We start from the raw sequence: 25,481 nt of genomic DNA on the forward strand, positions 1-25,481 counted from the left end.
GAGGGGGATACTGTCCGTAAACCTGAGTAGGCACGTACGGTACAGCTCCAATCATATGAGGGCCAGAATGGACGGTATTATTGCCTGTCTGGCTCTCATGCAAGGAGGTGCACTCCCTGCAGAAATGTTGTTGAAGCTATCTGGAAAGTTCGACGTTGAAGCCGACTCAGACAGCGATTGGTTTCTCTTCCGGTTTATGATCTCCCGGGCATCGAGAATTGATTTTTTACTTCCCACCGGCTGCTGAGTCCGGTGGGTTTAGGGAGAAGAATTTTCGACCAATCAATGGTCCCGGCTGCCTTCTCCTTTGGATGAGGAGTTGGTTGCCGCTCTCTGACTGACTTCCCCTTTTCCAGAGGAGTCTTATTGGCCGACTGGCCTTTACCTGGGCCAGCCCGGCTCTGGGTGATCAGCTCTTTAATTTCACCCTTGAAACTTGTCATGAACCTCATGAGTTCGTCTCGGGTGACAGGTGCTGATCCAGCGGCCGTATGGGTTTCCTCTTCCGGCTGCCCAGAGGGTCGGCTTGTACCCGCCTAGGAGGCACCCCGCTCCAGAGTGTCTCTGGGCCGGATGCGCTTGATTCTGAGAGAGCCGTCTTCGGCTGTAAAGGTTTCGACCTGAGGATCTTCATCCTCATGGTCTGTAAAGACTTCTGGGTCTTCGCCCAGATGATTAGGGGGTGGTACAGACTCTTGAACCATCTTCGAGGTACTCTCCCCACAGACGGCGCCAAATGTTTTGGGGGTTTTTGTCCCTTGGGAGAGTTACGTCACGAAGTCTGATCCGGCTGAGTTGTACCTGCAAAATAACGGAGACTCCGGGTGGTTGGAGCTCCGCCTCCGACGGTCAAGTTAGTAACTTGAAAAGGAATAAAGAGAACGGAAATTTAGGTGGGTATCTGCTCGGATTCCAAGCTCAGGTCTTTCTCTGATGTAAGAGAATGCAGGTGTAATAAATGACTGAATGTGTCCCCAAAATGGGAATATCTCCCTATTTATAGGGTCCTTGGAGAGCGTGCCCCTATCTAGGTCACTTGACCTAACTTTTAGTGGGCTGCGCCGTAAAACGACGCTTCTAGGGATTTAGGCCCTTGAAGGCCGCAATTTCAGAGGTATATCTGAAGGCGCCAAGTGTCAAGAGGATGTTTAAGCCACGTGGGCCATCCTGAGCTTGACACGTGGCTTCCTCTCATTGGCCCACGTGTCTAGGGTATTTTTACCCTAAACAATTAGTATTCTTAGTCATTAGTTAATTAACATTTTTCTTGAATAAAGTGTTAGCATAGCAATAATGCTTATTAAATTATTGGTATTAGTATTGCTCAACTCATGCTCGTTAAGGTTAACAGTTTGAGTCAAGACAACTCAAGTCGAGTTTTGACCAAGTGTTGTCCAAGTCGACCTCGAGTTAGTTGCTCAACTCGATTAATATCTCTAATGATAATATTAGTTGTTTTACAAAAATTTTAAAGTATCAATAATGTTAGTCGTTAATTACAATTCTAAGGTAAAGTATTACAAAGTGGCATATAATTACATTCTTATTACATATCCATTATCTAAACAATAAAATGTATAAAATTTTGATAAATAATTTAAATTTAATTTGATTAGTTATCCCAAAAGTTTTGGTAATAAATTTTTGATGGTAATATCAATCATAGAGGTATTTATGTACCATCCAAAACAACAACAACAACAACAATAAAAAATTTCTTCAGATTAAAAAATAAAAATAAAAATAACAACACTACTAATAATAATTAATTGAGCTTGGCATTATAAACATCATTAAAAATTACTGTGAAATTTGAATATATACCTAGACTTGATAAAATTGTCTTGATTTAACATCGAATCAATTACAAGATCAATTAGAATTGAATAAACCAATACAATATTTACCTTGCTAATTTGACATTAATTCATCATAGTATGATTGGCAATAGACTTGAAATAGATTCGACTTGCTCGATTCAAACGAAATATGTAATGAGTTATTACCCAAATGCAATATATAGATAATTGAACCTAACCTAAGTAGTACTTGTATGATATACCTAATAATAACTTTTTCTAAAAACAAAAAAACAATAACAACAATAATAATTAATTAAAAATTTAATTCATGGCCATAACAAGATTAACAACAATAACAATACTAATAATAACAATAACCACTTTCTTACAAAAAAAATAATCATAACAACAACAATAACTACATTAATTAAAGTTCCTAGAAAAAATAGATTTAAAAAAGGGGGAAAAAATAGGCAAGAATCACCATCACCGGCAGGCCAACCCCTCCCCTCACCTTGGCCACCGCCCAAAAATCTCCCCAGATCGTCGCCGCCTACAAATCTCCCCAAGTCGCCGGCGACATACCCCTACTGAGGTTCTTGGGGTTTTGGGTCAAAGTTTGGGTTTGGCCGGCAGTTTAGAGTGGGTTTCGTGGGCGGCGCCAGCGGTTCTGCGGTAAGGGGAAAGGGAGAGGGACGAATCGTCGGCAGTGGTGCGGCTAGCCGGGATGGTGAAGCTGATTTCGTGGTGTTTCGGGTTATAATCGGGTTGACGGAAGTTTAGATAGCTTGGTTGGTGGTCATCAGCAAGTTAGAACGCCGGAAATATGGTCGCCAGAAGTTAGGGCGGTGGTCGGCCATGTCCGGCAGCTATTGGCGGTCGTCAGTGGTCATAGCAGGGTGGGGCTGGTAAAAAGGGTGGCTGAAATTTTGTTTTTTGAATTCTAAAATTATTTTCCAATTTCCATAAATAATTTTTAATAATGTAGAAAATCATTTAAATGAATTTTGGAAAAAAAAAAATTAATAGGGACCATTTTTACCAAAATTTATAACCAAAATAGAAAGGAAAATTTGTCTGGAAGGGACTTATATCTTCACTCTTTTGTCTAGAAGGACCTAATATGTTCAAATTGGTCTAAGAAGACCTTATAAATATGTTTTGTTGTCTAGAGGTACCTTGACGTCATATTCCGATGTATGACTTTTTTTACTCAGGCTTTGACCAGTCATGTGACTATCACATGACTTAAAAAAATCACCCTCCCTCTTTTTTTTTTCACCTTTTCCCTCCAATTCACATTATATGCTCAGAATTTTCCCCCAAATTGTTTCTCTCCTCATGAAACACATAACTTCACCACAATCAAACTACAAAGAATAGACAAAATTACACAAATCAACATCAATCCCCAATTTCAGTCCTGATCAAAGTTTTATGAACACCTTCCTTGCTCCTCATCATCTAGTTCTTCGAGTTCTCATGTTCATCAATCAACCTTATCTTCTCATTTTCCATACAAGCCACCACAATTGCACTTTGATAACTTCCTTTTAGTCGAAAACATCCTTAAACAACCAAAAAAACATGATTTTAGAACCAATTGAGTTATAAACCCTAATTTTACAAACAACTAAACTTAGGCTTAAAACAATGGGATTGGGGAAAAATATTGTACGAATTGTTCTCACCTGATGCGAAAAGGACTTAATCGAACGCTCCTTGCTTGAATTTCTTCGAAAATTAAGGAAATCCAATTGATTTGATTTAGTCAGCTTGTTTCGTTAGGAAAGAGAAACAATTTGGGGAAAAATTTTGGGGAACAAAAGAGAGAGAATGTGATTTGGAGGGAAAAGGGAAAAAAAAAAATAAGAGGGAGGGTGATTTTTTAAGTCATGTGAATGGTCAACGCCGGAGTAAAAAAAGTCAAACACCGAAATCCGGCGTCAAGGTCCCTCTAAACAACAAAACATACTTACAAGGTCCTTTTAGACCACTTTGAACATATAAGGTCCTTCCATACAAAAGAGTGAAGATATAAGTCTCTTCCAGACAAATTTTCCAAATAGAAAAGATATGGTAAAGGTGAGGTTATTATTTTCAATTTTTCTAAAAAAATATACTCCCTCCGTGTTTTTTTAAGTGATACATTTTCCATTTCCGGCCGTGTTTTTTTAAGTGATACATTTCCTTTTTTGGCAAAACAATACATTAAAATATTATATATCTTTGCTCTCATGGCCCCCACCCAAACCCACTACTACTTTTTTATTATATCTTTATTCTCACATTCATTACTTTTCAATAAACTATTAATTCCACTATCTTTCTTTAACAATTTTTTAATACTCCACTACCCCACTTACCTCTTATTTTATTTATTTATTTATTTATTTTTTGAATAGACCTCTTATTTTATTTAAGTCAATTAAATTGCCTAAAACTATGTGCCGGTCAATATGTATCACTTAAAAAAAAAACACGGAGGGAGTATAAAAAAAGTCCTCGTATTGCCGAAGCTACAAGAAGAGGAATGATGACCACAAGTCCACAAGTACAAGAAGCAAGCAACTCCCCACTAAAAAAAAGCAAAACAATCTCCAGAAGGCACTTGTCATCAATGCAAGAGATGGCTGCTACAACTACGATTGCCTATTCCTCTTTCTGCTTCACCAGAAATCAAACCAAGAATACTATCACTTGCAATAGAAATACCAGTTGTAACAACAATATCATTCCCTTCAAAACTCGGGCTAATCGAATACCAAAGATAATAAGAGAATCCCAATTATCATTCTTCTCAATTAAGCAAGATTCAACCTCCTGTAAATCCTCAATTGCCTCAACATTGGATTCACTCTTTGTGGTATGCACTTCATTGGCTTTGTCGTTCTCACTTATTGTGGCCGATGTTCACCCGGCATTGGCGTTTGTGGTCAGCACACCACGGAAGTTGCAAACAGATGAGCTCGCTACTGTTCGTCTTTTCCAAGAGAATACACCCTCTGTTGTTTACATCACCAATCTGGCTACTAAGTATGCTTTAATTTTGCTATTATTTTATTTTTGTTTAAAGAAAATATTGGCAGCTTTAATTGGAAATTTATGAACAATTACATTTAAAGCAAGTTTCCAGTATTGATAGTTTTGTTGCAAGGAAATCTAAATACTTTGTTTTATTCCTTTAAGTTCGCAATAGATTTTGGGTATTTAGAAAATTACAAACTTTAAAAAAAGTCGGGTGTATAGTAGATCGATTAAAAGTTACCCCTAAAATAAATAAAAGTTACCCTAATATGCATAAAAGTAATCCAATACAAATAAAAATTATTAGTAAAGAATCACATCTTAAATAACTAAAAATCAATTATTAGTGATTAAATGTAATTAAATTACCATTATAATAAATGTAGATACCTAATAAACAATTTATAAGCTTTTTCTCTCTCCTCCTTCCTGTCTCTCCAAAACCCTAGCCTCCATTGTTGAATTTTGAAGGGGGGCTTCCATCGATTTTAATCGGTGGAAAGCCCCAATCCTTGTTTCTTTATTGTTTTTTTAGGTTTATAATAATGCTTACTCCTTTTGGGAGGAACTTTTCTCCCTCGAAAGAAAGGGTTTCCGATCTCCTTCGAAAGACAAGGGTTTTTCGACCTCTTTCGAAAGACAAAGTTTATTTCCTCTTTTCGAGGGAGAAATTTCTTAGTTTTGAATCCATGGTAGCAGATCTAATGGATTGTCGTGCAATTATTTCGTTAGTGAAAAAGTTATCAAGTTTTCGAATACGAACAGATGAATCAGAAGGAAAACATCTTCACGGCTACAAAGGATCGTTAGATTGTCTCTCCAACAAGGCTGTAATTTTCAGCGATATAAGCGGGAGATGCTCCGCAGTGCAAGATCTACTCGACGATCGTAGTTTTTATGAAGGAAAATTCTATTTGATTCAATATCTTATGTATTTGTTAACGTCGAATCTCTATTGTAGATTTCGTATGACTTTTAATTAATGAAATATTTTTGTTATTCAAAAAAAAAATTACCATTATAAAACTTTTCTTATTGTCTATTTATATAAAAATTGTATTATGTTAAAAGTTACCCATAAAAAGGCAAAAAGTTACCCTAAAATTAGGTAAAAATTACCCTTATACTGCTCGATGTACAGTAAAATTAGTGTAAAGCGGGTGTATACAAAAGTTTTTGTTAGAAAATAGAACAAAGTAGACTATATATGTGTCAAACTTAACTTGAACATAGAAGAACATGCATTTATTTTGTTATTGGACTCTTCATTTGGCATATAATGTATATATGTCGGACGCTTAATACTTGGGCACTTCAAAAAATACTACCTCCGTTTGATATTATTCGCAACTTTGAGGTATTATTTATGAGATATAAAATATTCTAAAATTGTAAATAATATGAAATGGAGGTACTGAGGTAGTATATAGTTTAGTGGACTCTTATTAGGGTTGGGGGTTGTGTTGAAGAAAGGATCTTTGTTCCGTGCAATTTTTGTCTGCTCGTCGAGGTCTTGAGGAAGCTACAAGGGTTAGAAATCGGCAAAGTAGTGTCTAAGATAATAGTGTATACTAAAATTGAGTTAGTGGCTATGGACATTAATTGGCTACAGGTATTTGTATTGCTGAAGTTGTGCTAAGGGTTGAAACCGTTGTCAACTATATTAAGTCTGTTTTATGATGTAGGTATCTCAAATCTATTTTTTTTTTACAGTTTCTAGAGTCGCTTTGGAGTTTTAGTTTATTCTGCATTGTATTCAACCCCATACTAGGAGGTCCAGGACCTTCATACTTTGTACGCACACAGTCTCTTAAGTGGATCTTAGTTTCAGACATTAAAATTCTGTAAAACATATGCTTTTCATTAAAAGTTTGACTGCTGCTTTATTAGTTCAAATTATCTTATCATGGCAACAATGATTTTTGTACAGTTGAAGTGATAGTTATAGCAAGTTATATCCCAATCATAAAACCAAGAAAGTTTCCATAAAAGACACTGATCCAAAATTTTGTATGGAGCCCCTTGATGACTTAGAAAATTAGTCAATCAGTTAAATTGCTGAACATTTATTGTTTTAGTTACTTCTTTAGACAACCCATAATCTGAATAATAAAAGTGTACTGACCATTTAAAAGCAATATCGAATCACCCTTAAATGTAGGTTTAATTTCAATCTATCAATGTAACAGTTGCATGAGTTTACATTGGATTTAGTTTTCTAGGTTGTTAAAAATTGATGGTTATGAATTTTGTAATGGCTTGTGAAAATAGACAGGATGCGTTTACATTGGATGTGTTAGAGGTTCCTCAGGGGTCTGGATCAGGCTTTATTTGGGATACAGAAGGTCACATAGTCACCAATTATCATGTGATTCGTGGTGCTTCTGATCTCAGGTTTGTTACCCAATTCTGTTGTGCAATGTTCCCTGTAAAGTCACAGCCCTGCTTACCTTTTTTGGATTCTTTTGTATTCTATCATTTGAAAGTACTATCTAATTTTCTTTAGTTGATGCTGCTATGAGTGCTACCTCTTCATCCCAGAGGCCAGTAGCAGTCCTGAATTTTCTATTTCGTTTTTCCAATATTAAATTTCAGATCCTGCATAATTATTGAGAGAGAGAGGGAGTATGTTCTTTGGATGTACTATGTATATGTAGGTGTTACCCTTTTATATATTGAACTGGAGAATATAATGTATCAACGTTGAGTGAATGAGGGAATCTTTAATATAATATATCAAGGTTGAGTGAATGAGGGAATCTTTAATATAATATATCAAGGTTGAGTGAATGAGGGAATCTTTAATATAATATATCAACTTTGAGTGAATGAGGGTTAAGGAAACACCAATCCCTCAGCCCACAGACATTCCCCCCAAAGCAAAGTTGAGTGAAGGGGCACAGGTCACATTCTCATTGGCTACTTTGTATGAAAACATCCCTTCGACCGGTTCCTTCATCCCCTACTTAAGCTCTGTGCAGGCTAGCTTGTTTTGCAATACTTTGATTATCATTTTCAGTTGATATATGAAATTTTTAGATTTAAAATGTTGCTAGTGACTTACAGGGTCACTCTTGCTGACCAATCTACTTACGAGGCCAAAGTTGTTGGGTATGACCAAGACAAAGATGTTGCCGTATTGCGCATTGATGTACCTAAAGATAAATTGAGACCAGTACCTATTGGTGTCTCTGCAGACTTGCTTGTTGGTCAGAAAGTCTTTGCTATTGGAAATCCAGTAAGTTTTTTTTGTTCTTTATTTTGATATAGGGGAACTCTGTAAGTTATTTGACCTATTGTGCAGCAAAAAGCCAAAAAGTGATGGTCTTTGCCTTTTTGGTTGTTAACATTGCTTTTCATGATTCTGTTGAGAGGGCTTTTGATGACATGTACTCATCTCTGTTTTTGCTGGATAGAGTAGTTTCAAATTTCCTCCCTTCAAAAAAAAAAATAAAAAAAAAATAAATAAATAAATCTATATATAGTTTCAAATTTCCTGTCATATATTGAATTGGTGATAGGCTTTTAAGTATTCTACAATCTTGTATGTTTTACCAAATATTTGTTGACTAAAATTTCTATCTAATCTCCATTCCTGTAGAATGCAAGAAATGATTGTATGCTGCAAGCATCTACAAACAATGATAATGAAAAAATAAATACAGAGCAAACAATAAAGTAAATAAATTTAAATAGTAAAAACTTGTTTTACATTTCAACTTTGCATTTTATCCCTTTTTTTTTAAATGTAAAAGTTCTATTTCTGGTGTAGTGCATTTAATGATGATCACTTGTCTATAGTTTCATTAGATTAAAGTTGTGCCCTTTATCTTCTTAATCATTGTTTGGCTCTAAGGGCTGCAAATGTTCCAAATAATACAGATATGGCCTCTTATTAATCCTAATTATCTGTTAGTTGGCTTTTATAAGTCCCTAAAGATTCCTAAAATACCCTGCGGATAGGTCTTGCAAAAGTTAATGTCAGCTTACATAATCTATTAGTATTTTATGAGTAAATATGTTATTATGAAGTACATTTGTTCACTAATATCTGTATATTTAATGAATATATGCAGTTTGGACTTGACCATACGCTGACAACAGGTGTTATAAGGTAATTAATTTTTTGCGTTGAATAGCTCGAAGGTTTGGGCTTGGCTTTGGGGAAGGTAGATAAGTAAGAAATGATTCCTATAATTGGATATTTTTCCTTAACTACTGAGAGTTTATTTGTGTGGAGTAATTCCCAGCTATAGTGTAAATTATACTCCGTACTACAATTAAAGTTGAGATGTCACTCATCAGATACTTCTTTTAGTGACCAGGCATAAAATTTTATTGATGTTTATTGCGTGAATGCTCTTTTATGTAGGATTATTGTCTTTATGTGAAAAGTAAGCCTCTAAGATGGGCCAAAGCCCAGTAACATGTGTTTTAAAATACACTCTTTTTAAAGCCTATTCATATTGAGTCTGTTGTTATTTTGTAAGAAATAATTATATCCGTACTTTGGGCACTGCTAATGTTTTTAACCCTTATTTTCTTACACAATAACCATAAAAGGTGCATATTTACTATCTTCAATACTATCTCCAAATTGGCTTTAGCATGCATATTTACTAAACAATATAATAAAAATGCGTAGCTTTCATAGGGGGTTGGGGTAGGCCAAAAGTGGTTTAATGTGAATGAAATTATGAGAGTAGACAAAGGGATAACAATTAGTAACAATAAGAAATTAATACAAAGATTGCAAATCTGATGTGAAACAACCCGAAAAAAAAAAAGAAGAAAAAACAAAAACAAAACTACTCCCTAGAGACCTCTTAGGTTTTCAAAGGACTGTGGTGCAATTGTTGGACTTGAAATCTTCCTGAAAAGGGTTCTTTTTTTTTTTTTTGGTAAATGAGTTACCCTTGTGGTTTTAAAAAATTGCGAAGCAACCTTATAGATACAATAATTCACCTTGTAATATTTAAGATTTGAATGAAATTTTATAGTTTTAAAGGTATGGAGTGAATTTTCTAGACTATTAGGGTACCTCATACATTATTAAAACCATGGGTAGATTAGACAAAGCATGGACCAAGTATAAAATGGTTGTAGTTGTAAACAGGTAGTATATTTAACATAACTGTAAGCATATGGTCCAAAACTCTAGAATCATAAAATGATGAAGTTATAGTGTAAAATTTATCAATTCATGCTGCTATAAAAGTGTGCTTCCATTGTATTTTGATTGTCATCTTGATTGCAACCTGAGCTACTACTTAATCTATCTGGCCAAATAAAACTGCAATTCAATGAATCTAAAGTTTTTATTTCTCTTTCTTAGCTAAAATCACAAGTTTTTTACTTTTTATGCTTTTACTAAAAACCTGCAAGTTGCAGTATTTTGACGCGCTTTAGAGATATCATTTTGGAAGCTAAAAAGGCTACTCATGTGACCACTTTCTATGTGTTTAATGTAGTGGGCTCAGAAGGGAAATCAGCTCTGCTGCAACAGGACGTCCAATCCAGGATGTTATACAGACTGATGCTGCTATAAATCCTGGTAACAGTGGAGGTCCACTTCTAGATAGTTCTGGCAATCTCATCGGGATAAATACTGCTATATACTCTCCTTCTGGTGCATCTTCTGGTGTTGGTTTTTCAATCCCTGTTGATACTGTAGGTTTTCACCTCTGCCTTTGTCAGGATCTGGAGGGTTTTTTTTGGGGGGGACAGGAGGCATTGCTTGAAATCTAATCACTTGTGTTATTATATTCTTTCAATTTTTTTCTTCCTTTATTTATTATTTACCTTTTCTCTCAAGGTAAAGCGTGGAGGTAGAAAAGGCTGACTTATCTTTTGTTATTTAATTTTCAGGTTGGTGGCATCGTAGATCAGCTTGTCAAATATGGGAAAGTTACAAGACCGATCCTGGGCATTAAATTTGCCCCAGATCAATCAGTGGAGCAACTAGGAGTTAGTGGAGTGCTCGTGCTAGATGCTCCACCAGAAGGTCCTGCTGGCAAAGCGGTATATTTCTGATAATTGTTAACTTACACTGATAAATACCATTGTGCTTCAAGCATTCCACTTGAGCTGCTGAAAGACAGTTGCATTTTATTGGTGGAATTTGACTTAGGTTGTTCTTGTGTTACTACAGGGCCTTTTATCTACAAAACGTGATGCCTATGGACGACTTATTCTTGGGGATATAATAACATCAGTGAATGGCAAGAAAGTTAGTAATGGTAGCGATTTGTACAGAATTCTTGACACCTGCAAAGTAGGGGATAAGGTATGCTTCTAATATGGTCACCCTATATTGAATCCTCATCTATTATATTCTAGTAGAAACTTATTGTCTCATCTTCTAGGTGACTGTGGAAGTTTTGCGAGGTGATCACCAAGAGAAAATACCTGTTATCCTCGAACCAAAACCCGATGAGTCATAGTTACTTTTAGGATTTCCTTGTATAATGTATGCCATGTAAATTTGCGAAATGGCCATTTGGTGGTAATCATGTATCATGTAATGTAAATTGGGAACTGGCCATTAGTGGTAATTGTCCTTGAATGATGCTTTTTTTTTTTTATTTAATTTATTATTATTATTATTATTATTATTATTTTTTTATATAAAGAAAAATAACAAATAAACAACAAACTAAAAGCGAAAACAAAGAAGATGACATGTACGAGCTAAGCCAGCCAAGTAATGTGCATGAGCCACTGTAACTCTGGAAACCTTGTGAAGACTGCAAATAGAGAACCAAGACACAAGGTGTCAAATTTCTTCCAGATCTAAGCCACTGAAATATCTCCCACATGATGACCCAAATTCAACTGCGGAACAGAGCTTGACGAGTGGAAAACTAGGTCGTTATCTATCTTCCCCTCGGTCAAACTAAATTTATAAACACTTAACAAACCTAAATACGAGTATAGAGGCAAGTCAAGGGTCGAACCCAAAGGAACGGTAATGTTCAAGCACTTTTAATTATGCGCCTAAGCTAGGTCGAAGACGAAGGTAAGAGAGGAAACTAACGACTAACAAAACAAGTAACCAAGGAAATAAAACACTAGGAACGGGGATCAACAAGTAATCATGTCAATTGTAACAACTTGGAAGAGCATGCCAATCAAAGGTTGTGAAGACTAATGGTAAGAGCAATCAATTGGAATCAAAGAGCTATCTCCTAATTGTTAAGCTAGTTTTCACTATAAATAACAAACTAAGAGAATCACAATCAAAACCAATTGATAATTGCAATTATTAAATCAATTGTTCGTGTCATTAGCAATTACAATGCAATCTAGCATAATTCTCGAGGCCTAATGGAATTACACACATGCAAACCTTCATTAATCGCTTTAATCTCAACAATCAATCAACACAATTTCCAAATTAATCACAATTAATCAATCATACAAGTTTCACCCAATTCCTAGCCAACAATTACTCTAACATCATCATCTAATCAACAATCAACTAAAGAAATCAAGAATTCACAAAATATCAAGAACAATTACACTAAACAAGCATCAAACATCAAAATCAATTCAAACAAACATGAAATTGAATAAAGCAATAAGGTGAGATAGAGTTAAGAATACTCATTGATAATAGAGAAGATCTTGAACACAATTGTCACACTTGTATTTTCAATCTCTCAATCACCATTGAAATCCTTCACTTTCTCTCTCTAAAACTGTTTATGGCACTCATAGGGTAGCCTTTTAGGATGATTTCATCTCTTTTTCATGCTTTCTTATCTTATTTTTGGTCTTTTTTCCTTTAGTTCCTTTATTTCTTTCTTTCTTTGTGTTTTTCGTGTTTTCTTCGTGTTTTCCTTTTATTTCGCCTTTTTTTCCCTTTTTTTCCTTTCCTTTGTTTGTTCTTGTAGGTACCTAGGAGTTGTCTTTGCAAGGGGATCAAGATGAGCTATATTGACTAAGCAAGGAGGAAGCAATCGACTTGGAGAGGGCTTGGAGAGGGCATCAAGTCCTGCCAGGTTGCTGCGGGCGCGGGTATTGAAGGCCACGGACGCTGGCTCGTTTGCACCAAATTGGCCAATTTCGACCAGGAACTCTCCGCGGGCTCCCCGCGGGCGCGGGTAGATTGGAGAGACCGCTCCAGATTAGAGAGACCGCGGCCCTCTGATCACCCTTTGGGAGCAGGGGATTTGTCGCGCCCTTGCCGCGAGCGCGGGTGTTGCCCAGATAGCCCGCGGAGTTTGTTATGGGTTCCGTACCCATTTCCCCGAGGGCGAGGGGTTTCATAGAGAGGGCGCGGGGATTACGTTTTCCTTCTTTACCTATAAATACACTTGTAATTCCTTTTTGAAAACCAACTTTTAGATAATTTTCATTAGCTTAGTTTTAGAGAGAGAAGTTAGAGAGAAGTTCTTGGTTTTGGATTTTTATTTCAACATTGGATCAATTGTGCTTGGATTTCTTCATCTTCAATCATTAATATTAGTGAGAATCTCTTCTTTTAGTTCATCTCTTTACTTGTTTGTTTTAGTTTCATATTTGATTGTTTGATTTGCTTGGGTTTGAATTTGATATTGTAGTTGATATTGTTTTCTCTTGATTTTTATTTAGAATGATGATCAATGCTATTTCTAGTGATTTGTTCTTGAGTTACACCATGATTAGTGAGTAGATTAGTTGCTAGGGAAAAGGGGAAGCATGCTTGATTGATAATTTGTGCTAGTTGATGATCATTGATTGATTGAATTGTTGCAATTAAATTGGTTGACATAGTTTTGCATGTGATTAATTATATTAGGAGTGATCAACCTATAAGATTAATCTAGATTGCATTGCAATTGTTAATGACATGAACCATCAATTTGAGAATTGCTTTAATTGATTGAGTTTGATTGTGAATTTCCTTGATTAGCCATTCATAGTGACCCCTAGCTTGGCCTCTAGGAGATAGCTCTTGAATTCTCTTGATTGCTACTATTGTTTGTCCTTTGCAATGCTTGAATCAAGTGAATGAACTATCATTTAGCATGTTTATTGAACTTTCATGTGGAACCTATATCCTTAGTATTTAGTTTCTTGAATTATTTGATTAGTCTAGCTTTGTTACCATAGTACCAACCATCTTCTCACTACAATCTTCGAAGTAGCTTGACTTAGGCTATAGTTAATACCGACTCACTCCTTTGGGTTCGACCCTATACTTGCCTTATACTTGTATTAGGTTTGTTTATGATATTATAAATTGTGTTTGATTTTGGGATAGACAATTGACGACTCGTTTATTCCTCTATCAAAATGGCACCGTTGCCGGGGAGTGATATTGGTGCTTAGCTTTAGTTGTTGAGTCTATTTCACTTTAATTGAAAAATACAAAAAGATTTTGTTTCTGAAGGCTACATTTGTAGCCGTGCTACTAATATTTTCATTGAGTTTTGCATGCATAGAGCTCGTGATCGATCCATTGTGCCTTTTGACCCGGAAATCGAAAGGACTCTTTCAAGGAGAAGAAATGCTAGTCGATCCTTGGAGTTTAGTTCCTCAAGTGAAGAAGGATTTGAAGAAGAACTAAGCATGGGAGAACAACCAAGAGTTGCTTTGAAAGAACTGGGAATTCCCGGTGCGTACAAGTTTGAGAGTGAAATTGCTCCACCTACAACACCGGCGAATGATTTTGAAATTAGGCCGGCTATGATCGCTTTGATCGAGAGGAGACAATATAGCAGAGCTAAGAATGAGAGTCCGTTCAACCATCTCAAGGAGTTTGAAAAATATTGCAACTATCAAAGTGAATGGAGTTTCTCAAAAGTTCATCCGGCTAAAGTTGTTTCCCTTTTCTCTCATAGGCCGGGCCTTGGAGTGGTTGGATAAGGAGGTAAAGCAAAACTCCCTAAGAACATGGGACGAAGTCACCAAGGAATTCTTGTCCCGATTCTACCCACAAAAGAAAACGGCGGAGGCTAGAGCTTTGATTCAAGGGTTCAAGAAAAGACCTAATGAAAGCCTTTACGAAGCATGGGAGAGGTATAAAGAGTATTAAAGGGAGTGTCCCCACCACGGAATTCCAACCTATCAAGTCATTCAAATTTTCTATGGTGGCCTAAGTCCGCAAGGCAAATCATGCCTTGATGGGGGAGTCGGAGGTCCCATAATGAATAGGACGGAAGAAGAAGTGGTGGACATTATTGAGGATGTGGTAAAGTACTATAGATATTGGCAAGATGGTGAGAGGGATTCAACTAGCAAGAGTGGCTCTTCGGTGTACTCTATAGACCATTTAAATGCGATCAACAACTTATCGTCACAAATGACAAACTTGGAGAAAGAAATGACCGCAATCAAGGCCAAGCTAGAAAGCTCCTCTTCTTCTCAAGCTTCGAATCTTCCCTCCCAATTTAAGGGGAGAGTTACTCTTTCTAACTCTCAACCCCCCTCCCTCCTCAAATAATATGCCTAGTGGTTGCTTGTTTTGTGATGCATGTGGATCTTATGATCATGACTCTTGTAATTGCCCTCATGCTTATCTGGAATTTGGTGATTATTTTGATAATAATGAGAGTGAGCATGTGAATTATGTGTCAAATAATAATGTGAAAAGGTTTGATAATCAAAGAGATCAATAGAATAGGAATTACCAAAACCAAGGTAATTTTGACAACTTTAACCAAGGTGGTGGTTATAGGAATCAAGGGAACCAAGGTTCTCGTGGTAACTATAACAATCAAGGTTATAGTAGTCAAAATCAAAAGCAAAATTATGGTAATAAAAACCAAAGTTAAGGAAATCATAACCAAGGCAGTGGAAACCATAATCAAGGTTATGGTCAAAATCAAAATAGGGGTAATTGGAACAATCAAGGTAGGGGCAATTTTCAAAATAATTCTCAAAGAGGTCCCCCACACGGATTTGTTCCAAAGACTCAAGGTGAAAATTCCTATTCACAACCTTCTTCTTCTAGTACCAATTTGGAGGAAATTATTGAAAATCAAACCAAGTTGTTGAACACATACATGGCCGTTAGTGACAAGAAATTCAATGAGATGATGACCCATAACAAAATGCTCGAAAACGAAATTTCTCAACTTGCTAATGCTTTGAAAGACCAAGCAAGCCCTTCTTCTTTACCTTAAGGCCTAGATCCCAAGAAACCCGTGAGTGCTATTGTTACAAGGAGTGGTAAGGTTCTTGAGGAGAGATTGCCTAGGAGGAGTGAAGACAAAGAGGTCCCCAAGGAAGCTTTGGTTGAGAATGAGGGAGATAAAACATCTTTAGACGAGGTGGTGGTTGAGACACCAAGAGAGGTGAGAGTAGAGAAAGATATTGTGAAACCCAAGGTCCCTTATCCCCAAAAATTCATGAGACACAAATTGGATGAGCAATTTGGGAGATTTATTGATATGCTCAAACAACTTCACCTTTCTCTACCTTTCACCGATGTGATCAACCAAATGCCTAACTATGCCAAATTCCTCAGACATTTTGAGTGGGAAGAGGAATTGTGATGTTGTGGAGACTATCAACTTGACTGAAAATTGTAGTGCGATCATCATGAACAAAATGCCACCCAAGTTGAAAGACCCCGGAAACTTCTCCATCCCTTGTGCTATTAATAAGATGCAAATTGATAATGCCTTATATGACTTAGGAGCTAGTGTAAGCCTAATGCCATATTCGGTTTATCAAAGACTTGATCTAGGGGAACTCTTAACTTCTAACATTACCTTGCAACTAGCCGATAGGTCAATCAAGTTTCCAAAAGGTAAAGTGGTAGATGTTCCATTGAGGGTTGGGAAGTTTGTGTTCCCGGTGGATTTTGTTGTTCTAGAAATGGATGAAGATGCTACCATTCTTATCATTCTAGGTATACCCTTTCTTGCTACCTCGGGTGCTATGATAGATGTCAAGTGTGCAAAGATTTCCCTTAAGGTAGGAGATGAGGCCATAGAATTCGATTTGAATGAAAGCATGAAATATCCAATTTCTTCTCTTGAAAATTGCATGATGATTGACTCTCTTGATCATGTTGTGTCTTCCATGCATGAGCACTTTCTCACTTCTAAAGATGCTCTTGAGAATGTTTTGTTGAACAAAGATAAGCTAGGTGCCCCATGTAAGGAGATGGCATTGTGTAGACACCTAAAAACGTCTCCCCAAAACCAAACCCGATGATGAACACCTTTCACCGCCATTATTGGTCGGGTTGAGTATTTATTCTTGGAGTGCTTAAACCCATATTTCCATTTCATAAACCAACCCAAATTCTAGCCCATTTCCCCAAACCATAACTTATTTTCCTCTTTTCGTGCCTTTAAACCCAAAATAATTCATTTCGTGTCCTTTAAAATCATTCATTTCGTGTCCTTTTTATAAAAATATTTTTTTCAGTTTATTTTGGTCCATAATCTGGGTCCAATGATTGAATAGTTGGAAGGGGATTTAAAAGAGCTTTCCAACGATATATTATAAGCCCAAATCCGAGTTATAACAAATAAGTTATGGCCAAAATATTAAACTGAGCCCAAACCGAACCTAAGCCCACCTTACCTACGACTCAATGATCATGTGGAGGGTCCAAATTATTTAATCCAATTTCTAAACCAATTAGGATTAATTAGAAGCTTCTATAAGTTTCTAAAAGATCTTAATTATCCGTTTTGAAAAGATAAGATTAAAGAGTTTGAAATTGAATAAAACTTTTCTTTTTGAAAATCCTATTTCTATCCGAATTGAAAGACATTCAAAGATAGACAGATATTATTTTCGTGCCTCATAGTTTTTATCCATAATTTTATATGGTTGGATAGCCCTTGAAATTATCTTTCCAATGATATATTATAATATCAATTTCGAGCTATAACGGAAAAGATATGAATAAAATGTCAAACTCTATCCAAAACTGATACCGTCTCACTATTTCGGCCATATCTTTTATTCTATAAAATATTTTAATCTGATTCCAATTGGGTTAGAAATTAGACTTCAAGATATTTCCAACTATATCTTATTCATCTTATTCCAATTTCTGGATCAAATGATATGATAAAAACAAAAACCGCAAAAACTGCTGTCTATCGCAAGAGTTTTAATCCGATTCGAACTCGATCTTTTCTTGATTCTTCGACCATTTTTTTTTCCCTATAAATAGAGGTCATATCACCCCTTTTCCAATGATCAACAAGCTTGATCACAAGTTTATTATCTTCTCCCTCTTTAGCCTAAACACTAGCCTCCCTATTCTTTCATAACACTTCCCTTAAGCACTCCAAGGAATCCATACTTGACCCGAGGTTCCGTCCTTAAACCAAGGCGTGAAAAGGTAGAATTAACTGAGGGTTTGGACCAAATCAAATCTACTTTTAATTTACGGCTATTTCACCAAATGCCACTGAGTAATTTAAAAATTCACCAAATGCCATCGGACTTTTCAGAATTCACCAAATGCCATCCAGTTTTTTAAAAATTCACCGAGTGCCATTAATGACCAACGGCCGTTAACTCCGTTAGTCATTAGGGGTTAATCATGACACATGTCATGATATAATTGGTTAATTTATCTTAATTCATAAAAATAAAAAAAATAAAAACTAAAAATTAAAAAAAAATAAAAATAAAAAAAACTAAAAATAAAAAAAAAAACCAAAAAAATTTCCCAGCCATCCCCCCACCGCCAAACCCAAGCCCCACCCTTTACTCGCCGGGAAACGGCCGGCCACCACCTTAACCACCAAATATCGGTCGGCCGACCCTTTAGCCCCCCACCTGACCCACCGCCGACCCCCAAAACCACCCACGCTGCCCGCCCCGACCACAAAAACCACCCACTCGTACAGTCGCCCCGACCCCAAAAAACCACCAATAAAACGCCCCTCCTCTCTTCTCCCACCGTCGAAACGACCGATTTCGAGGGTGGGAAAGGAAGGAGCGGCGATTTTGGCGACGGAGGTAAAGATAGGGTGCTTGATTTTGGCGATTTTGGTGACGGAGGCAAGGCGATCGATTTCGATGTTGGTGGTTTATGGGGTCGAAGCAGTTTGTGTGGGAGGTTTTTGGGGTCGGCGGTAGGTCAGGTGGGGCACCTAAGGGCCGGCCGGCCGATTGTTGGTGGTTAAGGTGGTGACTGGCCGTTTTCCGGCGAGATAAGGGGAGCGGCTAGGGTTTAGCGGTGGTGGGTAGGTGGCTGGGAAATTTTGGTATTTTTTTTTTATTTTTTGTTTTTTTTTTTAATTTTTATGAATTAAGATAAATGGTCCAATCATATCATGACATGTGTCATGATTAACCCCTAATGACTACGGAGTTAACGGCCGTTGGTCATTAATGGCACTCGGTGAATTTTTAAAAAATTGGATGGCATTTGGTGAATTCTGAAAAGTCCGATGGCATTTGGTGAATTTTTAAATTACTCAGTGGCATTTGGTGAAATAGCCGTTTAATTTAATTTAATTTCTATTTGATTTATATTTTTATTGAAGTTACTAACAGTTTATTCATGATGTAACAATTCAAGGAAAAGTGGAATGTGAGTAATTAATCACTTAATCACTCTTATTTTTATTCTTATTGCTAGTATCATGATTAGGGTTATTATTATTATTTGATTTGATTAACAATTTATTGTTAAATTTCTTCCAATATTAATGTTTATTCTATTATATTTTTTATGATCACCATATTGCATGTTAAAGGGAATATGTAATTGAAAATCACGTCTAATAAGATAATTTGGACAACCGGTTTAGGATCCTTTTTAATCTTGTTGTTTAATCAAGTGATCACAATATTTTAGAATTATATGTTGCATTAATATTAAACCAATTTAGCCTAATAATAGTTTGGAGCAAATTGAATATTTTGTTTGTATGCCTTTGAGATCGCAGGAATCACTTTTCACTATAAGAATCAAGTAGAGGCCAATACGGGCGAATGTGACTCCATGACTCACTTCGTACCATCATCGCCGATCCTCCTTTCGTTGTTCCGAACCATATGGAGTTAGTAATCTCATGGATTATGAATGGGGTGTAACCTTCACGGGTCAATCGTTGTTGCCTTCGTTGTCCCTTATCGTGGTTGCCTTTTTATGATCCGTGAACGGTTTACAAGTTCCTTAAAAACTTGTTGGCGGCTCCCTACTTTCCTTGTCCCTAATCGTATTATGTCAATTCCCACTTCCTATGAGTGCCAAGCATATTCACACATGCTTTTAACGTAGGCGCACTTCAAACGACGCCTACAATTTGGCGACTCCACTGGGGAGGATTCTTGGTTATTTATCGATTTGAGTGATCGGTATTTAATCGAGATAAGTGGATGAGACTTGAAAGATTCTTGAAAAATATTCCTGTGATTTAATTGGCATTGTCACATATGCATATGCATTTTAGCTTACCCATTTTGCCACAATAGTACGTGTTCTACGTATGTGGCTAGCCCGGGGGATTTATGCTCTATCAACCCGAAAACGCTCATGGCAATAAGGGTTCATCCGAGTTTTTAAATCCACCCAAACCATGAAGTCGAGTTCGATTTCATCACGAACTCGCGGAGCCGCCTGTTGGCATACACCCTCAAGGGAGGCTGCCTTGCTAACGCGTCCAAACTCTTAACCATGGTACCCTTTGACACCCAAAAGCTTGACCATAGTCGAACATAGAACTTGACTTTAGGTTGCGAACTTCATTGCATCATGCGTGACAATATGCTTATATGTGCATTTTTTTGACTGTTTTTTAATTTATTTTTTCTCTCTTATCAAACCCTTTTTATTTTTATTAGAGTCGAGCCATAGATTTTTTTTTTTTTTAATTTTTGAGTCACCCGGATTTTTATTCCCGTATACTGCGCAAGAGTCAATTTGTTTTGGTCATAACCGAAGTTCTAGAAAAAGTTACGTGCCGTACAACCTATGGATCTGTAGTCCCGAGTTTTATCTTTCATTTGGAGCTGGTTTTGTCCTAATCAGAGTCACAGATCAAAAGTTATAACCGATATACTACAACCTGTCCAGTTTAGCCACTTAGGTGTCGTTTTAACGTTACGTTTTTTATTTTATTTAAAAAAAAATTGTGTCAAGCTAGTCTTAGCCAAGTCCTTTAATCTGTGTCAACTCGTATAACATAGGATTACAGATTTTTTATTTTTTCATTTATTTTTTATATCCATGAGTCCTAACTCTTCTAGAATTCTAGTCCTCTTCCTAGTTTCTTGTTATCGATTTTTGTGTTAACCTTAACATGTGTTCTTTGTCTTTGATTGTGGTTGATCTTATTTATGACTAACGATTGCCAATGGACCGTTTTCACCTAGTAAATAGCATAAACATTAAAATTGGACAAAATTAATCAAGTTAGTTTGTCTTTTAGTCTTCCGTGCTATTTGGTCATTGGGTCTTTTTTTTCACAACGTCCTCATGTCTAGCCATGCGATCATACCACGAGTCTTAATATACTCACCTAATCACACATTTTGAGTCATTGCACACACTTTGTCTTAGAGTAATGCACTATATTGTTTATAATCGTATATTAGGACCATGCATGCGTCATTTTCCGTCGTAATAGGAATGAGTGGAGTATTTCCCATCAGATTTCAAAATTGTATCATACGCTCTTCCTTTCCAGTCCGAGTATTGAGTGAATGCATTAAGTGAAATCATCCTTACACAGTACTTGAGTCAAATCACTAGGCAATAGTTGGAAGAATAAGGGGAACGTCATTCCTTCCTTCTTTTCTTCTAATCAAAGCATCAACAACAACAAATTTCTTGTCCCCCCTAGCGGTAACAAGTAATTCATAAGCAACCATGAAGACGAAGCACAAGACAAGTTTCCATACAAGATTTCATTTTTTTCTTCTTCTTTCGTTTCATCCCTTTTCCCCTAATAAGTCTAGCATAGGTTCTCCTTATCCTTATGTCTATATGCCATGTTTCATAAATGAGCATCTCTTTCTTACATTCGATCATGTGATTAGCAAAAAAAATAAAAGAAAAAAAAAATCAATTACCGAACTAAACCCAAGGTACACCAATGACTCGAGGCACCTTTGCAACCCCGTCATTCCCTGTTAACCGTTCAATCACACTCCATTTCTTCATCAACCATTTTGAGCCTCGTCTAACGTTTGGCCTTCATTTCTTCATCCCACACTCACTTAACCCTGGGATTGGAAGATGTGTAATTGTATAACATTCATAAAGCAAGTAAAAAAAAAAAAAGCAGCAAAGCAACAATAAAACAATGTCTAAAGGCAAGTGTTCCAATGTCTTTGATATGAACACATCTCAAATTGCGTCTCTCATCGAATGCTTGGTACCGTGCCTGAGAAACATGAATGCCAAGTGAGTGATGAACCGCATGATCTGAGATTGCTTACATTGATTCACAAGAATGGAAAAAAGAATGATGTTTATGGAGATGATGGAGAAGGAGAAGGTGGAGATGGTGAAGAAGAAAAAGAAAAAGAAGAACAAGAACAACAACCGCAACAAAGAAGAAGAAGAAGACAACAACATTAACAACAAGACTACCAAGGAGATGCCTATCTTCGTGAGATGGAGGCTATGCGTGAGCAAATGGAGCGCATGCAATTGAGCATGCAAGGTATGTATTTCAACCATCAAACTTTGTCTTTTCAAACTAGCGCCCCCTATATGACGCTAGTGTGCGTATGTAACACCCCCCGATTTACTAACTGAAAATAAATAAGAATTAAAGGAAAAATAAACAACCTTTAAATAAAATTGCGGAAGCATACTCCTAAATCGGAGGTATTACCGCCACACTCAACAACCTGTCAAGTGTTAAGGCTTACAAAATCCAATAATTACAGCCCAATAAACTAAGTGAGCTATTTATACAACTTTGCAGACTTGTTATAAACAAACTAATCGAAACATGTGAGCTCCTTTAGCTACAATCACTTGATCAACCTGCTTAAACAAATTGACTGCTCACCATTAAGGACAAAATCCAAAATAGATCGTCGTAGGGCCACCATAAGAAAAAGACATGGCCGCAAACACAAATAGCACAACAAAATAAACAAACACACACGTCAGCATAAAGCCGAGTAATCGCCACATATCAGAATATAGAGTATAATAGGATAATCAACATTACTAGCTCAATTAAATATTGTAGTTCAAAACTACATAACACATTGTACTCTGAAAATAACCTTTATCAACTCAACCTCGAATAACAATAATCTTTTACTCAACTCATAACCAATAGTGTGTCATACTCTTTGTTCTATACCTAGTCTTGGACATGGGTAATTCGAATAAATAAACCAACAAGTATAAAAACTTGAATACTCCCAATAATTAGAAAACACCTTGAACCAGACCACATACGGGCCAATTCCCACTGTAGGGGACCATAGAAAAATAAATAAAGATTGTACCTCAATCTTAACTCATGATCATTATCTCATTACCAACATACCAAGGACTATGTCTATAACGCTGAGCCTCAAACCAAGAACAAAATAATCATTCTCAACCTTTTGATCTCATACTTGATTAAATAATCATTCACAAACTAATTTATAATATCTCAATATTGACACATGTTCCCAAATAACATAACAATTCGATTCATAAATATCTCGACTCTAGGGCAAAAATACTAGAACCCAAAAATAATTAACTCACAACCCAAAAATAATACTCTACATTAACAACCCTAAAACCTCGATAAAACAATACTCTCTATAACAACAACATTAAAAACCCTAGAAAAATAATTGTACAATCAATTATATACAACAAAAGTAATATGATATTCAAATCAAATCATACAATATCATAATAATTAATCATATATACAAGGAGTACCAGTAATAAATCATATCACACATAATAATACGAAATATAATACAAACATATCTAAAATTTAGTGTGATTACCTACCGAAAATAAAATTCCAAGATCTTTCGTAGAAACTAAGGTCAAATTGAAAAGATATTCAACAAACATGTGCAGGTAGCTTTTCGCTAATGTTAATTCATGTAAAACGATTTCGGCAAAGTGAGAATGTCATCAAATGAACTTAATTTATCATTGGCCCACGAATTGAAGGTATTATGCATGAAACAATTACGTTCATGAAGCAGATTGCAAAGGTTAAAGTTTTTAAAATAAACTACATATGATGTGTAAAATCTTTAGGGTTTAAAACAATTTTATCAAATAAAAAAAAAAAAGAATAAGAGTCCTACCTTAATATAAGATAAAAAGATATAATTATATATATAATATATATATATATATTTATATATATGATTTGGGTATTTTTACCCGACCAGGTGGCTCAATCAGAAAAAGCCACGTGTCCTCAGTAAAGGTGTCATTTGGACCTATGAGATGATGACACGTGGAGGGCAGACATTCCTCTGCCCTAAGCAAACTGATGATCCAGCATGAACCAATCAGAAGGCGACGCGTGTCACCTAAAAAGATGCCCAAAGGCATTTTTGGGCTTAGTGACACGTGTCACTTAGGCATTGCCTCTGGAATGGCGGCCTTCAAGGGCCCAAACCTTGAGGCGCCGTTTTGCGGCGTGACCTAATCCCTAGGTCACCAGATCCTAGGGAGGGCACACTTTACAAAAGGACCCTATAAATAGGGACATTCTTACATTTATGACGGAAGATACACGCAATACGAGACAACACGTCACTTTCGCATTTATTACAGAGTTGTCGTTTTCACAGAACAGACAGCACTTTACCTGCGCTTGGAATCCGAGCAGATAACTTTACTTCCGCACGTTTTATTACCGAACGTTTACTAACTTAATCTTCGGAGGCGGACCACCGACCATTCGGCGGTCCGTTTACTTTGCAGGTATAGGCGTCCGTTGCTGAACCAAGTTTCAGTGTTGTAACTCTCCCAAGGGACAAAAACCCCCGAAATATTTGGCGCCGTCTGTGGGGAGAGTACCTCTGAAATGGCTTCGCAAGTCCCTGTACCGAATCCAGAGGCCAATCGACCTCCAGAAGACATACTGGTTCAGACGGACCATGACTCAGGTGACGACGCTGATGTCGAAACCTATGTGGATCCAAACGGATCCCTCATCTCTAGACGCATCCGCAATAAGGAAAAGTGGGAGCGTCACACAGACCAGGCATGGCCAAGAAAAACTGCTGGTTAACCAAAGAAGCCCTTGGGGCGGCCGGGTGATCCTTCCCAGGCGGTAGGATCGACTCCCGTCACTCGAGATGAACTCATGAGACTCTTGAGCAGTCTCAGGGGTGAAATCAAACAAATCGCCTCTAAGAAGTTGCCTACTCCTAGAAAGGAGCAGTCAGCCAAGAAGTCAGCCCAAGCTGGCAAACAGAAGTCGGTCAGGGACCGACAGCCGACTCCTCACCCTGAGTAGGCTTGGCCCCAATTTGACCTCACCAAGCTTCGTTTCCCAGAAACGGGCACAAGAAAAGCCATCCGGCACATACAGTCAGATGGTAGCAAGAAAACATTCTCTGATGCTCGGCAATACATTGAGCAGAAGAAGACCCAGCTATTGGAGTCGGCTTCAACGTCAACTTATCATGATAGCTTTCGGAATACCTCTTTGAGGTGTTCCCAGTCTGTACATGAGACCCCAGCGAGCAGCCCACGGGTTCAGTCTGGCCCTCATATGATTCAGTCGGCCCAGTACATGG

At 36.9% G+C, this 25,481-nt stretch overlaps 1 protein-coding gene across 1 annotated transcript; it reads left to right on the forward strand.

Annotated features, from left to right (window-relative positions):
• The first annotated feature begins 4,350 nt into the window (after nucleotides 1-4,350).
• On the forward strand, nucleotides 4,351-11,437 carry LOC145629115 (protease Do-like 1, chloroplastic). Its single transcript, XM_081681626.1, has 8 exons — nucleotides 4,351-4,838; nucleotides 7,101-7,223; nucleotides 7,896-8,067; nucleotides 8,906-8,943; nucleotides 10,301-10,499; nucleotides 10,698-10,850; nucleotides 10,981-11,115; nucleotides 11,195-11,437. Exons 1-8 carry the CDS (start codon nucleotides 4,423-4,425, stop codon nucleotides 11,270-11,272), a joined length of 1,314 nt encoding a protein of 437 aa, XP_081537752.1. The 5' UTR covers nucleotides 4,351-4,422; the 3' UTR covers nucleotides 11,273-11,437.
• The last annotated feature ends 14,044 nt before the right edge of the window (nucleotides 11,438-25,481 follow it).

Source organism: Chenopodium album, chromosome 4 (assembly GCF_948465745.1).
Source record: "Chenopodium album chromosome 4, dcCheAlbu1.1, whole genome shotgun sequence".
Taxonomy (NCBI): Eukaryota; Viridiplantae; Streptophyta; class Magnoliopsida; order Caryophyllales; family Amaranthaceae; genus Chenopodium; species Chenopodium album.